General features: G+C 33.7%; 1 protein-coding gene across 1 annotated transcript; it reads right to left on the bottom strand.

Annotated features, from left to right (window-relative positions):
• Positions 1-5842: 5842 nt before the first annotated feature.
• Positions 5843-19204, bottom strand: LOC137825490 (BTB/POZ domain-containing protein At1g21780-like). The gene is made up of 4 exons (XM_068631159.1): positions 18936-19204; positions 18657-18805; positions 6882-6997; positions 5843-6621 (listed from the first exon to the last, which is right to left on the bottom strand). Exons 1-4 carry the CDS (start codon positions 19046-19048, stop codon positions 6022-6024), a joined length of 978 nt encoding a protein of 325 aa, XP_068487260.1. The 5' UTR covers positions 19049-19204; the 3' UTR covers positions 5843-6021.
• Between the last annotated feature and the right edge of the window lie 101 nt (positions 19205-19305).

Raw genomic sequence — 19305 nt, 5'->3', positions numbered from 1 at the left:
TTTGAAAACAAAACATAGAAAAAAAGTAACACGGTTTTGGAAAATAATCACGAATATTGACATAAGGCAAGCATAACAGTGTAAAAAAAATACAACAAAATCAAACCAAAAATATTTTGAATTACTCAAAACCCCACTAACTTTAAACACAATTAAACACAAAAATTAGTTGATGACTCCTAAAACGATTAAAAATAAACAATAAGTCTATAAAAACATTAAAACCACAAATACTAAAATAAGGCAAGCAGAACCGTGTAAAAAAAAACATACAACAAAACCAAACCAAAAATATTTTCAAATACTTAGAACCCTAATGACTCTGAAAACGATTAAACACAAAAATTAACTGATGACTTCTAAAACGATTAAAAATAAAAATTAAGCTTTAAAAGCATATATCTTTGAGAGAAAGACTTTGAAATACAGATAAATAGCCGATTAAAAGTTCAACCCATAAATACTCATAAACCCTAATTAGTAAAGGATTAAAATCAAACATTAACCTTAAAAAAAACCAATTTCAAATCATAAGTATATTACCACGAACAAAACCATGGAAAAGATGTAACACGATTTGGGGAGAAGAATCAACAGATGCCTCAGTTTTGCTTTTCCAAGCGTACCAAAAAAGGCCAATATCTTCCGTTGGCGTGGTTGAGGATACGATGGTTGAAGATACGATGCCTTCATTTTCACAAAGAAGGAAGTTATGAAAGTATAGGTGGTTGTGATAAAAGAGAGTAAAAGAAGAAAGGGCAACGTGAGAGAGGACGAGCTATGAAAGGGTTTCAAAATAGCGAAAAAGAAAAGAGTGATGAGAGAGGGTGAAAGAAAAAATAAGAAAGTTGAGAGAGAGTTGGGACGGGTGAGATAAAAAGGTAGAGTAAATTTTTTAAAAAAAAAAAGATACGTGTGTTCCTCATAGTGCGTCAGATTTCACTTTCACTTTTAGTTAAATCCAATTTTGATTTATTTTTGTTGGATTTACCGTGTGTTGACACATATAAAAAGCTTCCCAAGAGGCCTCTATTTATAGTATAAATAGATTCTCATAACCTTTTTCAGAAAACAAACTCACCCTTTTACAGGTTTAAAACATAAATTGTTTTAAAACAAAAATAGGGTATTGTCAAGGAGATCAATCGGTTAAAAATTAAAACAATCGGTTGATTTTACTTAAAACACTTAGTTTGTTTCATAAATTATTTTTCTTAAAAGGAAAGTGTTTATACTGAAAAAATCGTATATCTTACATATTAAAATATAATTTTTCATAGATGAAACACATTACAGAAAAATCTAAAACATTTTAGGATTTTCAATCAATTGATTTACAAAACAACTTATAGAAAAACTGCACCTTTCTAGTAAGAAAATTTTAACCAATTGAAAATAGTTTCAATCAATTAAAAAACTATAGCTTTCTAGTAAAGAAAATTATAACAAGTTGAAAACAGTTTTAACCAATTGAAAAACTGCAAATTTCCAAAAAAATAAATTAACCATTTGAAAACTTTTTTAATCAATTGAAAAAAAAAATTAATCAATTAAAAATAATTTTAACCAATTGAAATTATTTTGTTCTTGGACCCTTCATCATTACAAAAGGAAAAAGATAAATCAAGACAACTAAAACAAAGCCTAATGTTAGATTGCTTGAGTTATTGTTATTTATGAATGCATTTTTTCTTTGAAATTTAAGTTGTATTTGTTTTGATAGTATACTTAATGCTTAATGATGAGCAACAACCATTGATTCCTTTGGAGTATCAATCATGTTAGAAGACGAGTTGATGTATCTGAATTGTACACTTCTCATTATAAAGAGTCATTAAGTTTTTGCCTAGCATTATCAAATATTTCATATATGTCAATTAATATTTCAAATCTATTATTAGCATTTAAATATGTTAAACATTATCATTTATGTCATATGCTTAGAAGTACTTTTCTATCAAATCTAAGAATCAAAATCATGAATAGTTTCAAACTTTGAGAATAAAATGATAATATCAATCATCAATCAAGAATCAATATAAATATGTGCCTGCAACAATCTCCCCCTTAGCAATTTCCCCACTGAGAATTAAACTTGTGACTTTGACATTGATACCTATTGTTGAATCGAACACTTACCACCAGGCTGAAAACTATAGTTAATAATCAAGATATAACTCTTTCTAATTAAAAAATGTAGCAATCCAAGTGTCACAATTCAATTATGACTTGCTTTATCACGGGACAATTAATGCTACCTGCAAGAATGCTAAGGAAAACAAAAATTGAGCAAAGAGAACATGGATCTAAAACAAAAACTTAATATTTTAAACACAAGTTTTGAAAAATTGAAAAAGAAAATGGTTCTGAAAAATGAAAGTATTGGAAAAATACCTGAAAGAGATGAAGATAACAACACCCTGTATGGTCTAACTATCTCAAAATGCTTCCCTGATAAAGGTTTTATCCCGATATGCCATAAATGGGAAATATATGGATTTTCTAGTGAGAAAATCAATGAGACCACATCATAAATTCGAGATTGGATACAAAGGGAAAACATACAATAAAACTCATAATCATACATACATTTCATTGTCTAGTAAAGTTTATCATATTGCTTCATCAAGTGGGAATCCGAGAAAGGAACCCAAAGATCTACTAATAAGAAATTATTTAATGATCTTTTTACCCAAATTATGTACTAAGAGTTGTTTGGACCCACACAAATTTGCATTTATAAATGGTAAAATTATGGTTTTGGAACAAATAGTTATTAAATAGGGGTTGAATAGAATCTTAAACTTTTTTTTTGTGTGAAGAAATTTCATGGTGGTAATGATTTAGGCATTTTGGAATATGTGGTTGAGTGTTTTCCTCTGGAATGCAAAAGAGAATAATCTTGAGAAAGAGTAGTATTCTCACATGTACTCCAAATCCATGGCTCAACTATTACATTTTGTTATTAATGAGGTTAAATAAATGTTCTAAATAATGAGGTTGATTGAGATTTATAACAAAACACGCTAGCTTCACTATACAATTTTTTTCACAACACAATTGACTTTTATCACATTATTTATTACCTAAATTATTTATTTTTCGTATAGTTTCTGAAAGTAGGATAAATTATCAAAGGATGACTAAAAATTAAGAAATAGACAAAATTAAAATTAATTTGGGATCCAATTACATTGTAGTCTATATAATTTTATTCCAGTCTATAACTACGTGATTATGTTAAGAGTGTTGAAAACTTGTGGTTAGAATATGCAATAATTTTGTAATTATTGGTTGGTTCTCTATATTATAAAGTAATTTAGTATTTTAATATCAGTTTGTGGATTCTGTCAAACATAATTTTTAAATAGTCTTTGGTCGAGGAAACTACACTAGGTAGTGATATATTCTTTGAACATGTTCACTTGCCCACTTATCGAGGATTGTAAATAGAACACCTTGGTCTTTGAGACCTGCAACCACTCCAAGACCTGAAGGACCAGACACTACTATCACAGGTCCATTCACCCAAATGCAACACCTTGTAAAGAGGTTCTGAAACATTGATGGCATGTTGAGACAAATGTCAAGCATTTTTGCTTTTGATTAAGAAAGTTTGACGTGTGTATGTTTGTGAAATAGTGTGTTGTGTTGTGAGCAATAGGCACCAAGACTGTGTTTAGTGGATTGATGGAAAGAGAGAAAAGATAGTTGAATGATATATAGCGATTTATGATTAAATAATAATAATAATAATTCAAAACATATATTATAAACCTTGAATGGTTTGAATAATTATATGGCGACACTATTAAAGGAGGTGCATAATGTCCTTTAATAGTGCTTCTTCGTGGAATTATTTCAACCCTTCATTTGAAATCAAAGACCATGTGTTGAAATTCTTCAAAATCCAATTTCAAATTAGAGATATTGACGTTGAAATTGCGATGTTAATTAGTTGAATTTGTTAAAGAAAGTTTTTACAGAAGAGACTGGTCCTTATTTTTTGGTCTCTTCCTCAAACTATTTGTCCGTTAATCATTCAAACCATTTTCCATGATAATAGCAGCAGTTAACATCCCATAGATGAATTCCCCTTTACTTCGACAGCAATCTAACCAGATTAGCATGAGTGTTAATTCCGTCCCTAGAGCCATAGTTAGGTTGGGTCGCCTTTCGGCGTGGGCTGATTCTTCCTGCACCCGATCATTTGTGACTGGTACCCAATTGTAAACAAGAAAAGACTAAACTGCCCTTAATTAACATTGACATTTGGTTAGTGAGAGATTTGCACCCAACTTTTTTCTCTTCTTCATTTCCGCAGTGAACCTTACGACGCAACACTTATTTTCGTCCGTCACAGCCACCGTCGCAGGCAACACCGTCGAGGGAACACCACTGTCGCAGAGTAGAACCTCTGAGGCAGCGAAACCCAGGAGCGAACGTCGGAGAAAACAAAATAAATGTTGCGGATCAATTTATTCAGAAGTCATGTATGCCTGCGGATATATTCATCCAGAACTCATGTGTGCCTACCGGATATATTTATCCGAAATTCAACTTTGAATGCCGGATATATTTATCCAGAATTGATGGTTTGAGCTATGGATATTTTTATCCATAATACATTGTTTGACCTGCGAATAGTTTTGTCCGGAAGTTGGGACAAATGGAAACCTGCAGATGGTTTTGTCCGTAGTAAATACAATAGTTTCGAATGCCTACATCCATAATACAAAGTCCAGACTTTTGGACGATGATATCTGGGACCGCATCAGTTTGAACGAAAACAAAGGGGTTGCATAAAGTTTGGAGTGATCTGAAGAATATAGAAGCATAAGGAACTGGCCAATAGTGCCAATGCAGTGCATAGTTTTAAGGAACACAGGGATAATGTTTTTGGGTTTTGGACTGTGTAGGCTACCAAAGGGGTTGCATAATGTCTGACCACAACCACACTAAAAACACTTCTTCAGCAATGAAGTTACTCTGCACCTCACCATTCAATGTTTTCAAAATTGAAGAAGACAATTCCATGCATTCCGAATATTTTCAACAAATTCCATGCATTCTGGATATTTTCATCCGTAACACATTCCATGCATTCCGGATATTTTCATCCATAGCACATTGCATGTCTTCCGGATATTTTTATCCGTAACACATTCCATGCATTCTGGATATTTTCATCCGTAACACATTGCCTTCCGGATATTTTTATCTGTAACACATTTCATGCATTCCGGATATTTTCATCCGTAGCACATTCACCATTAAATATTTTCAAAAGTGAAGAAGACAAGGGCATAATAGGATTTTTAAAAAAACGTCGGGTGCCAGTCACAATTGATCGGGTGCAGGAAGCAATTGCCTTCAGCGTGACAAGTGATGATGGGCTCCAAAGAAAAGATTTGACTTGCGGACTATCTCTTCCTGCACCTCCATATCTTCTTCTGCCACCTCCATACACAACATCAAAATACATTTTTATCCTTCTTTTGTTACCCCCCATAGAGTAGTTTCCAAATTATGTAATCCAGAAATTCATTTGAAAAAAGACTTTTCGATTACATAATCCGTAAGCTAAATAAGATTTTTGAATTATGTAATCCGGAAAGTAATCATGCATCTGAAAAAAGGCTTCCGAATTATGTAATCCAGAAGCTAATTACAAATTTGAAAAATGTCTTCCGGATTATCTAATCCAGAATATTATAGAGGAGCATTTTTGGAAATTCGAAAATTTATGGAGGTGAGAGAAGAAGGTATGAAGGTGCAGGAAGAAATAGTCTGACTTGTGAATAGAGTAGAAATAGAAAAACTAATCAAACTCAAGTTGCAATTACACACAAAATAATGTACTACCTCATTTGACATTTTAACCGCTAGGTTGTTCAAAAGGGCATATTCGTAATATCTACATCATATTATAATATAGTACTATACAAGCTTAAACTAGACATGATTATAAAAAAGGATCCATCATTTGAAAGACAAGGATGATAAGAGTTTCAAGGCAACCTATTTCAAAATTGTAAGCACTTCCAGAAACATCTCCTGCATTAGCTCCCTGTCAGCATGTTGGAAAAAGGTATTTATTTCATCTCTAACATCATATATCTTACCAAAATCAAATAAGAATGTGAAGCACCCTTTCTTTAAGTTTTGTAACTGGTAAAGCCAAGCGTCCTTTAGCCTCTCCAGAACATTTCCTGAGTTAAGATCTTCTAGTAGGCTTTCCTCACAGGCATCTTTGAGATCACCAATCTCATATTTATTGGCTGCTGCAAGCAATGGAAGCCTGTGGTTCCAGAAATCTTCTTGTTTAATAGTACCGTACAGGTAACTTAGAAGGGACTTGCAGGATTCTTCAGACATATCTTCCATGTGGATCGTAGATGTATCTTCTTCATCACCATTCTGAAGATACAAGCCATGGAACACTGTAGAACTAGCAGATAAAACTGCCTTGTGAGCCTTCAGAGTACCATCTGCAGTGATGATGGTGAGGTCAGCATGTATAGACTCGTCAAGCATGCGAGACAGGCATCGAAGAGTGCTTTGAGCTGCAACAGTTTGCAGTTTTCCATCAGATGGCCATATAGATCTGGTTACTCCACCCTGTTGTTCAAAAGAATTGATCAAAGGTTATAAAAGCAACAATCTATTACAGGTTCAAAGGGTCCCTCCCGACAATACTGATCAGAAAAAGAACATGTGCTTCTTAGTGCTTAGCAAGTAACTTACAGCAATATTTTACAAGCAAATGGATATTTAGAGGAAAAAACAAACACCATTATATTTAGGGATACACTATAAAATTACGTATTCACATCAATATCATATAAATATAGTAATGATTACAAAAATTAGGGACTCACATTGCCAGGGCAGGCCTTCAGGTCAAGAAATTCAACATCAACAACAAAGCGTCCTAGGAATGCAGTATCAACAGGCCAGACAAAGTCGTCACTTGTTCTAAGCACCCTTTCATGAACTGAACATTAAGCACATACAAGTTATGAGATAACCTGTGTCAGCATTTCAATATACAATCGTGAAGTTGGTAAAGGTAAATGTAATTTTAATCTTCACAGTTGCCATTTTGAGGTGGTGATGCAAATTAAGTTCTATTTCTTGTAGGTAAACAGACGTGACGAGTGCATGTGTAGAAAAGCAGATACCATAATCAGAATTTACCCTCATTGCAAACACCATGCTTATGGGGATAAAACTTTCTGATACCATAATCAGAATTTAGCCCTCATCATACAAAAAATTAGGAAGCAAACATCAAGCTTACGGGGATAAAACTTCCATAACCAAAATCACTTTTTTGCTACAGGCACTTTATCGTAATTATCTGTGTTTTGGGTCATATAAGCCCTTATTTAAAAGGTTTGTACTAAGTAACTACAGATTATGTGATCACAATACAACACAAAAATTGTGTAACTATTATAGGTAGTTAATGTGTAACTAGACCATTTTTCCAGACTTGACAACTCCAAGTAGCCAATTCCTTCTTTTTCCAATGACTATTGATTAAAATTTAAACTCAAATGATAAAAGTAAAACAATCCTTTTGGAGATTTGGAAACTACTACCAATGCAGAATAATCCTTGTTGGAATATGAAATTGATAGTCACGCAATTGGAGAACCCTCCAAGTAAAAGCTAGTTGTCAAGCGAGAGAACCCAATCACTTATCTACTCCACCAAGCATCCAAACCGCACCAATAAAGGATTCTACTCAGCATCCCATACAACATAATGCGAGACTAAGACACCTTAAATACCAAATTCTCTTCCAATAACCGCCTTTGAGAATCAAGGTCTCAATAAAGGCACTCTATGACACTTCACTCAACATGTTTTATCAATCCCACCAAGTGTAGCCCTTTCTAGAGACACTGAGAACAAACTCTAATACTAATTGATAAGTCCTGAAGCACTACATCAATCTTCTTTTGAGATTGTAGACTTTAAACCTAATACAACATCACAAAACGAGTTTGTAAAAGGAGGTTTGCTCGTGTTATCGAAAACCGGTTACGGCAGCACCATAGCGGAAAGCGGTGCAAATTTACAACTTGTTGCCACAACATGACGGTGGCGATGCAGGTTTGTCATGGCAGCCCATGGCGGCCACTTTTTGCATCACAAGATGCTAGCACTGAACGGAGATGGCAAAAAAGGCTAAGAGAAACCCTTACGTGTGCAGCAACGTGAGGCGCGAGAGCCATTCAAAAACGAAGGAGGTTGTGCAGTGGCGCGAGACCCATAAAAAAAAAGAAGGTTCACACAAGAAACTCTAATGTTCTTCTTTTGGGTTATCAGGCCAAATATTCATTTTGTTAAAAGGAATTGGTCCATACCCGTCCCAGTTCAAACGTTATAATTTAACCTGATACCCTATCCACATTTCACCAGCCTCTCTTTTCTTGTTCACTCCAGTTGTTGCTTGCCACTTGCACATGCTCACCGCCGCTAACGATCCCGTTGACGCCTATGTCGTCGTTGCCACTACTCTTGTCGCCGCCACTGCCACCATCGCTGATTGCAAGTGTTTTCCTTCTTTTAAAATACTTTTGTCCATTGGCAACCTTGGTCCTAATTTTTTTTTTCTTTTCCACTTCCACTATAATTATTTTTTGAAAATATACCTCTTTTCCAACAACAATAATGGCCAATGACCAAGAGACTTCAAGAACATCCCATAGAAATGACCCAGGCTGGAAACATTGTCATCTTATGGATGAAACAAACTAAATACAAATGTATGTAATTACTATGGGAAAGTTATGAAAGGAGAAACCCTAGAGCTAAAGAACATTTGGTGATAAAGAAGGACAATGTTGTTGCTTGTACCAAGACTCCAAAAAATGTGAGAGAAGAGCTTTGGAAATTATTTAAAGAAAAAGTAGTCACCTCTTCCATCAATCCATGCAAGTTATGATAATAATGAGAAGATGATGTTGAAATTTCCAAGCTAGTAATGATAAGGGGAGAAATAGTGGTGGAAAAAAAGGACCAACGAATATGTTTTGTAGAAATCCAAGTGTTGCAATAGAGAAGAAAAATAAAGAAAAGCTAAGGAAAGCTAATTTAAAAGAAGTATGTGGCAAAATTTTAAAGGCATCAATTCATCAACATATTACTCAATTTTGGTACCAAACAGACTTGTCATTCAACCTTGTAAAGATTGAAAAGTTTTCAAAATATGATTAATGTTATAGGTGCTTATGGACCTATTTTGTCAGCTCTTATCATAAAATTAGAGTTTTACTTCTCAACAAGGAGATTGACTACACTGAAAAGTTGTTGAAAGATCACAAATAGCAGTGGAGCAAACATGGACTGACCAGAAGCAATGATGTTTGATTAACTTTTTTTGTGAGCTCCCCTACAGGGACAATGTTTGTCAAGTCGATTGATGGTTCTAAATTTGTAAAGGCATAGGAAAAGCTCTTTGAGTGGAGGAGATTGGAGAAGAAAATGTTATTCAAGTTATCACAGATAATAGAATCAATTATGTGTTGGCTGATAAATTATTGGAAGAAAAAAGACCTCATCTCTATTGGACTCCTTGTGTTGCCCATTGTATAGATTTGATGCTTGAAAACATTGAAAAGCTTCCTTTGATAAAGAAGACAATTCAAAGAGAAGTTAATTTGATTGACTTTATCTATAGCCATTACCTCAAGTTTATTGAGACAATTTACAAATAAGAGGGAACTGGTAACACATGCGGTTACAAGGTTTGCTACCTCTTATTTATCATTACAAAGGTTGCATCAAGAGAATGGAAATTTTAGAAAGATGTTCACTTCAGATGAATGGAGCAAGAACAAGTTGTTTAAGGAAGCTAAGGGGAGGGAAGCTACAAAAATTGTTCTTATGCCTTCATTTTGGAATGTCGTATTTACTCTCAAAGTCATGACTCATTTTGTTCAAGTACTTTGTCTGCTGGATGGGGAAAGAAAATCAATTATGGCCTATATATATGAAGCAATGGAGAAAGCAAAGGAAACAATAATGAAGTTATTCAATAACAATGAAAGTAAATACAAGGATGTATTTACAATCATTGATAATAGATGAACATGCCAACTTCATCGCCCCTTGCATGCGACTGGTCACTATTTGACCCCAGAGTTTTATTATTCCAACCTGGAAATGGAATATGATTTAAGAGCTTCCAAATGATTACATACTTGCTTCAAGACGTTGGTGCCAAGTAAAGAAGTGCAAAAAAAAAAAATTAACTGAGTTGCCTCTTTATCAGAGTGGGAGTAGACTATGAAGACCATAGCCCTAAGTGAGACACTTAAACAATTTCTAAATTGCGTTAATGGTTACTTTGAGACCTACTTTCTTTGCTTTTAAATCTCGATGGTGGAAGAATTATAGGCACACAACTCCCAACTTACAAAAGCTAGCAATCAAGATTTTATGTTTGAGATGTAGTTCATCGAGATGTGAGCGCAATTTGAGTGTATTTGAGCAAGTGATAATTATTGTTCATGACAAGACTCATTTCATTAGTATCTTTTTTTGTAGAATGTAGAAAAAATTAATTCACATTTTACTTATTCATAATGCAGATTCATTAAAAAAAAGGAATAGGTTGGAGCACATAAAGTTTCCCGATTTGGTTTACATAAAATATAACGAACAATTTGCTCAAAGATACAAAATTAGGAATGGAAAATGGACCCTATTGTATTGAATGACATTGATGAGTGCAAGGAGTGGTTAGTGGGACAAGTAGATGATGATAATGATAATGATAATGAAGAAGGGGAAATGAGTAGGTTTTTTATGATGATCTCACTCTTAATTGGGCTACTGAAGCTTCACATGTTGGAGAACCAATAATTTATACAAGGAGACAAGCAACCAATAAAAAAAGGAACCATTAAGTGGTGGTATTGTTATTGGATCTTCCTATTACAATTATATTTTTTAAAATTATCTATATGTATATATTGTACCTTTTTTACCACAATGTTTCTGCCATAACCCGTTATGGTTTCTGTTATAAATTCATAAAAGATTTTTGAGATACCTCATATTTTCCGTTATCTGATAGCGATAACACCGATGTTTTCATCCACTTATTGTTAGTCTTGAAGAATTGAAGAGGCTCAAGCCCTAAAGAGAGGATGTTTTGATGATGAAGAATGAAGATAAAGATGTTGTAGATGTGTTTAGAATGTTTTAGCTTTTGTGTAATTGTTATCTAAGTCATTCACAAAAAGGTATTTAGAAGTCAAGCATTCAGCCATCTTAATTTGGGTTTTGAAATATGAAAAAGGTTTAAGAACATTGTAACCAATTATCTCTCTTTTGATTGATTAAAGCAAAAAGTTGGAAAATCCTGGTTAAGTGATTTAACATATTATCTCACTTTTTAACCGATCAAACCAAAAGATTTAACACATTATCTTACTTTTCAACAGATTAATCCTTAGAGTTGTGAAAACCTATTTTAGTCATTTAATTGATTAACACTTTAATCGATTAAAATGGAAGTTGTTATAACTGTCTTTCAAAGAAAAATCAATTAAAAGTGTCGGATTCAGTTTTAATTTGTGATTCCAAAACTTTATAAATAGAGCACTTGGCTCAATGTTTTTATATAGATTTTAAGAGGATTGATGTATAATTTGAAACAATATAATTTGAGTTTTTCAAAGAGTTTCTTTCACTCAATTTGGGCTTTCAAGATTTGATTATCAAAGGTTGTGTTGTTGAATCTTCTACATGCTTTTGTTGTGAACAAGATGGGTAAACTCTTTCTTATTATTTTTGCTAGATTGTTCTAGTAGTGTTTTGTAATTGTGTTCTTGCTGGAGCGTTTCATGTGTTTGTTTTGATGTTGTTAACAAGAGTTGATAAGCCATATATCCTTTTGGGAAATAAAGAGTTGATAAAGGTTGGGATCCTCTTGATATTGGTCAAGAGTTAATAGGCATATATCCTCTTTGTGGGCAAAAATTAATAGAGGTTGATATCCTCTTGAGTGTGCTCAAGAGTGAATTGTTGTTTTGTTGAGTTTGTAATAGCGGATTGCTTTATACAAACTTGATTTAACAGTGGAACTAACGATTCTAAGGTTGAATAGTTGAGACTGGATGTAGGATCGGTGGATGTGAACCAGTATAAATCTTCTTGTGTTTTCTTGCACTTGCTTTAACTTCTTTAATTGTGCAGCTATCAATCTTGTAACTATCTTGTATTAATCTTGTATCAATCTTGATTCACAAAGTTAATTGCATTATGGTTTTTTATTGAAATTATTTTAAAAGAAAATTAAATAATAGAAACCTCTTGTGTTGCAACATATTCTTGAATCAGTCTTGTTTCTTTAATAATTGCATTCTTAATTTAAGTGTTAAAACGGTTTTGAAATAGAATTTCAAGAAAGTGTGATTTTTAGAAAAATATTTTAAAACCAATTCACCTCCCTCTTGGTTTAATCAAGTCATTCTCTTTTCTTAACACTTATAAGTTATAATTTAGTCTCTAGTCGATGTAAAATCTCCAACATATCCCCTCACATCAGAGACTAGACAACTTGAGCATGGGATTAGATATTTGTAAGTGGTCCAATACAAAATGAATTTAGGCCTAATTCAACCTCAAGATCTCCAATACTTGTTAAAAACTAATTTTCAAAGAGAACTAAGATATTTAAGTACTCCACCAAAACACCCTTCTTTTATAATAACCACATTATTTCCAAGTTTGCTCTTCTCCAATCTCAGCTTTTCTCTGTGATTAAAAATTTTGTTTCTGATTTTATAATCAAATTAGGAATCGATTGGATCTTTATTTGATAATTAGATAGAGATTAAATTGAATGATACTTTGATTTAATTCGTATGACCAATTTAGTTGATTAATTGTTCAAACTTGGATCTAAATCTTTAAGATAAGTATGGAAGAGGATTGTTTGGTTCTTGAATATGTGGATTGATTTGTTCTCATCTTCTTGATTTTCACTTTTGATTACTATTCGCATTTTGAATTTATGTTTCACGGTTCTAAATCCTTAAACCCCCAACTTTAATTTTCACGAAAAAATACTAAAGATTGAATACAATATATGTGTCCTTTGAGAATTGATCTAGGTTGTGCTATATATTGTAAATTGATAGGATCCCAAAAAGGAAATACCGAGATTCACTCCAAGAACACAGAAGAAGAATGAATAGCTCTCTGTTTTATTATTCCAACACGGTACAAAACAACCAGAACATTGACAAAGGAAACAATGATTCCTTTCACACAGGTCTTATCCTGTCACCAAATCTGACATACAAAAATCATACCCCCTTCCCTTACCGGATTGGTCTTTATTTAAAGACCAACCATAACCAACTAACTAACCAACCCCCTTATCCTTTATTCTTAACTTTCCTCCTATAATACACCTTCCATGTACTGTCCTTATTTTATGTCCTAACACAATTTAAAGAAACTTAGACTCTTTGATTTCAACAACGACATTGAACGTCAAACATATGTTTTAAGACTCCACGACAAAATGGAGTTGCAAAAAGGAAAAATCGTCATCTCCTTAAAAGTAGCTAGGGCATTTTTTTTCTATATGTTTGTTCCAAAAACATAACGGAGAGATGTTGTGTTCATTGCCACATATCTCATCAACAGGTTATGGACTCGTGTCTTAAATGGCATCAATCTATTGAGTCTCTATTTGTTTTGTTCACTTTTCTCCCTTAGTTTCAAGTTTACCGTGTCGAGCCTTTGGTTGTGTTGTTTCTGTTCACTCTCATAATCCTAATCGCAGTAAATTAGATCCTAGAGCTCTTAAATGTATCTTTATTAGTTATCCTTCAAACAAAAAGGGATACAAATGTTATCACCCTCAGAGTCATCGTGTCTTTATCACAATGGATGTCACTTTTCTTGAAACAAAATAATTTTTTGTCAATCCATTCACTTCAAGGGAAGGAAGCACTTGAAGCGGAGTATCTCTCTTGGTCATTACCATATATGTCTTTGCAGGATGTTCAAGAATTAAGTGATGAAGTCACTACAAGTGGGACCAAGTGATATTAAAGATGAAGAAGACAAATTCTTTGGAAAAAATATCAAAGGCAACCCCACTTTGACTCCTGAACAAGAAGAGTTGTCTGACTCGAAGATGAGGAACCCTAAAGGTAATAGTGAAGAGGTAAGTGTTATTGAGAATTTACCCATTGCATTAAGAAAGGGAAAAAGATTGTGTTAAATATCCTATTTATCATTATGTATGCACTAACAATCTGACATCGAATTGCCATTGATGTGATGAAAATTCCTACCTTAGTCCAAGAAGCCATGAGAAGCAAACATTGGACTCAAGCAATGAGAGAAGATATGGATGCATTAAAAAGAAACTCAACATGGGAGATTGTAAGGTACATATGGATATTTACAATAAAACATAAGGCAAATGGGTTTGTTGACAGGTATAAAGCTAGATTGGTTACAAAGGGGTACACTCAAACATATGGAATTGATTATGAGGAAGCGTTTTCTCCTCTAACAAAGATGAATGTAGTTTGACTTGTTCTTGCTCTAGCAACTCATTTTGGATGGAACTTGCATATGCTAGATATGAAGAATGATTTTCTTCATGGAGATTTAGAATAAGTGTATATGGAGATTCTACCCAGATTTAAAGCTCATAATGGAAGGAATAAGATTTAACTCTTAAAGAAAGCCTTATATGGACTTGAACAATCTTCAAGAGCATGGTTTGGGAGATTTACAAAAGCAATGGTTTCCTAAGGATATAAGCAAAGCCAAAGGACATCATACTTTATTCATAAAACACTCCAATATAGGTAAATTTACACTATTGTTGCTCTATGTAAATGATATAATTATTGCAAGAGATGATGAAACAGAGATATTGGCTTTAAAGGAAAATTTGCAGCCCAGTTTGAGATGAAAGATCAAGGAAAATTAAGTATTTCCTAGTAAAGTTACTTATTAAAACAAAATGATTTTCGTCTCAAAAAAAATATATGTTCTTGATCTCTTCAAAGAAACCGGTTATATGGGATGTAGATCCTCATAAGTTCCTATTGAACAAAATCATAAAATTGGAAGTGAAAAGAGCTCTTCTATAGTAAGAGATTGCTAGGAAAACTCATTTATTTATCACATATGAGACCAAACATTGCTTACGCAGATAGTGTGGTTAGTCAATTTATGCATTATCTAAGAGAAAGACATACACAAGTTGTTGAAAAAAAAATAGTACTTGAAATCAAGCCCAAAAAAGGAACTACTACTCAGAAAAGAAAAAAAAGACACTTTGACTCTATAGATATATACTGATGCAAATTATGCAGGTTCCATTACTCACAAAAAAATCTACCTCTGCGTATTGTATGTTTCAGGGAGAAAATTTGGTCACCGAAAGAGTAAAAAATAAGATAGAATATCTCGTTCAAGTGCAAAAGCTTAATTCCAAACCCTTATTCAAGGTGTGTGTGTGTGTGAAATATGCTCTCAACATTGTAGAAGAAACAGGGATGATAAATGCTAAGCATAGAGACACCAATGGACCCAAGTGTGAAACTTGTATCTGGCCAAGGAAAACAATAATTTGATCTTGGGAGATACAAAAGATTATTTGGTAAGCTAAATTACTTCACTATGACTCGTCTTGACATCGCCTTAACAATAAGCATAGTAAGACAACTTTTAAATTTTTATTCTCAAGACCATTGGAATGCAATCGTACAAATCCTAAAGTATATTACGAAGACTCTTGGAAAAGGTCTCATTAATGAAGATAAGGGAAATACTCAAATTGTTGGTTATTCTGACACTAACTAGGTAGGGTCATCAAGTAATAGACATGCCACTTCAGGGTTGTGTTCATGTTGGAGATAATTTAATATCGTGAAAAAGTAAGAAACAAAATGTCGGGACATGATTAAGTGGAGAAGCATAATACAACACAATGAGATTAGTCACTTGATTATAAATGTTAAGCCTAGGAACATACCAATGGATCCAAGTCTCAAACTTGTGTCTAACCAAGGAAAATTGTATTTTGGTCCTGGGAGATTCAAAAGATTAGTTGGTACGCTAAATCACTTTATTATGTCTCGTCACGACAGCACCTTTGCAATTAGTGTAGGAAGTCAACTTTTAAGCTCTCGTGCTCAATACCATTAGAATGTAGTCGTATGGATCCTAAAGTATAGTAAGAAGGCTCCTGAAAAAGGTTTCATTAATGAAGATAAGCAAAATACTAAAATTTGGCTATTCTAACACTAACTAGGTAGGCACATCAAGTGATAGACATTCCACTTCAAGGTACTATGTTCTTGTTGGAGGTAATTTAATATCGTGAAAAAATAAGAAACACTTGAAATGAATACAAAGAATAGAGAATAAATTAGAGAGCTTGATTACCCTCTCTTAGGTTCTCATATTTTTAATGACATTGGAAGTTTAGATACAATAAATGTGAGGAAAGAGAAAAGAATAAAATGAATTCAATTCAAGGTCCTCTCAAGGATTTTGTTAACACATTTGGACGTTGATAGTTGAATCCAACAAACTCATTGCAAATTTCTTTGGACAACTTTTCTCGAATAAAATGACAATCAATATCTATGTGTTTAGTCCTCACATAGAAGACTAGGTTGGAAGCAATGAGGAGAGCAACTTAGTTATTACAATACATTTTCATTTACTTAACCTCATAAAAATCTAATTCTTGGAGGAACTGTTTTACCTATACAAGCGCACAAGTCAGAGATATCATTGCCCTATTATACTAAACTTCAACAGTTGATCGAACAAATACATTTTGTTTCTTGCTTTTCCAAGAGATGATATTTCCTTCAATGAAAACACAATATCTTTTAGTAAAGTGTTTATCCATAGGAGAACCTGCCCAATCAGCATCACAGTATCCAGAGATTTGGGTATTCTCTTTACCTTCATAAAATAGACCTTGTCCTATGCAAACCTAGGAGCTTGCTCCATGTAGACCACTTCCTCTAGATTGTCATGCAAAAAAAGCACTCTTAATATCTAATTGATGAAGAGGTCAATGATGAATGGTTGTCATGGTAACAAAAAGTTTGACAATAGTCATTTTGGACACCAAAGAGAAAGTATCATTGTAGTCGAGCCCATAGTTGAGTACCAACTTGAAATGAATGCCAAAGAATAGAGAATAAATTAGAGAGCTTGTTTACCCTCTCTTAGGTTCTCATATTTATAATGACATTGGAATTTCAGATACAATGATTGTAAGGAAAAGAATAAGAAAAGTCATCTAGAAACTAGGTACAACACAAAGCACATTGCAGTTTATAATATTGCACATTATAGTCTATCTAAGACGACCTATTCTAACATAAACAAAATATTGTGGCATGATCAAGTGGAGAAGTAGAATATAGCACAATGACATTAGTCACAGTGAGCTCATATAGCTAGCACAACTCCTCAAAGAGCTTAAATTTGAAGAAAGTTCAAAAATGCCCCTTGTATATGCCAACAATGCAACATTACACATTGTCTCCAAGACCAAACATATTGAGCTCGATTGTCATTTCATAAGAGAAAAACTAGAGTTTGGAGACATCACCATTGGATTTGTTAACTCTAATGAACAGATGGTTGACATATTCACCAAGTCTTCAAAAGCATCGATGATCGATTATATCTATAGCAAGTTGACCAAATACTATAATAAAGAATATCTAGATCATATATGTATTATTAGGAACATTTTTATTTATTTTTTACATCATATCTTTTTTATTTGAGGATATCAAATCTTCTCTATTTATTCTATTAATTACGTTGTTTCATATGCACATGGTTTCAACTCAATGTTAAACTCTTTCCTAGAGTTTAACATTACATCTTTTATCTTGGGAGTCTCAACTTACTTAACCAAGGACTCGGGTTTTTTATAATAGCCAACAATAATAACAATTGAGTAACGAGAAGCAGAATCTAAAATCTTAGTCTACAAGTATAATCTCCTTCAAATATTCCGTTATATCTCCTTGCATTCAACATCCCTAACTTCCGTCTCTTTCACTCACAAACCATACAAACACACGTGGATACTCACATGACATGGGATCAAATATTTTCGCATGATTAATAAAGTCTCCCTATTTCAATATGAAGATTTTGTTTGGCGCCCAAAATATCTTCAGCCAAGAGCCACGTATCAGTGACTAATTCTCTCGGTCCGAAAACCCATTTAAGAAGCTGCCTTCTCCCAACATACGTTATTCCAAACACACCGACATGGAAATATATTGAACCACTCAGTATCTGAATATTAAGATATTTGGGGTACCAAGGGTATCTTCAGCCGACAGTCAAATAGTAATCTTTCATATCAGAGAATGATTCCTCCAGGTATGAAAAACTCATCTAAGAAACTACCTTCTCCCAACTGATGTTATTTCATAGACACTTTGAAAATCGATTGAACCACTAGCCACATAAATTTGTTATTTGACAACCATATCGCACACCATGTTGGTCTAAACATTAAGATATAATAACAGAAAACCAAAACCCCAATCCAGAACCTTGGCTATAAAAGAAGAAAGGGAACAAGGGAATAGCAGTGTGATACAGACCAGGGGAGATGTAAAATTTGCGGGTAGGGCCCGAGTTGTTGGAGACTCGTAGTATGAAGCGAGCAACAGGTGGCTGTTCCTTAGAAAGCCGAGAAGGCTCAGGAAAGATGTGTATGTAGAGGTACCTATTCCGTTCTATGGAAATGTACCTGGGAATAATAGACAAATAATCAAACACCATACATGCATAGACGATAACAATTCAGGCACAATCACTCACAACACAAGGCACTAATCAAAGTAGTAGTAGTATAGAGGTGTGTGATGTGATGTTTGTACCAGTTCCAAATTCCGAGCTTGAAAGGGTCGGATTTTTTGTAGGAGCAGGGTCCGAAGTTGTCGATTCTCCATTGGGCTAATCGGGAAATGGTTTCCACCTTGGAATCGGCCATGTTGTTGAGAGGCTATGGGTGTTGGGAAAGCGCCTAGAAGGAAGAAGACTGGAGAACCGAGAGAGGTTTGTAGCGTTTGACAGCGCGTGATTGATTGTTAAGACTAATTACTGGGTTTAGTTTATTTTTTCCTAACCTGTTTGCTTCTATAAATGTACTGTTCAAGAGGAAGAATGTAAGTGGATATGTATGGTTTGGATCAAGGGATGTGTAAGGAAGTGAAAGAGAAAATATACATGTGAACAGTAAATATCTTT

The sequence above is a fragment of the Phaseolus vulgaris genome, chromosome 8, assembly GCF_000499845.2.
Source record: "Phaseolus vulgaris cultivar G19833 chromosome 8, P. vulgaris v2.0, whole genome shotgun sequence".
Taxonomy (NCBI): Eukaryota; Viridiplantae; Streptophyta; class Magnoliopsida; order Fabales; family Fabaceae; genus Phaseolus; species Phaseolus vulgaris.
Note: the sequence above shows the minus strand (reverse complement) of the source record. Positions and strands in the feature narration are given on the sequence as shown.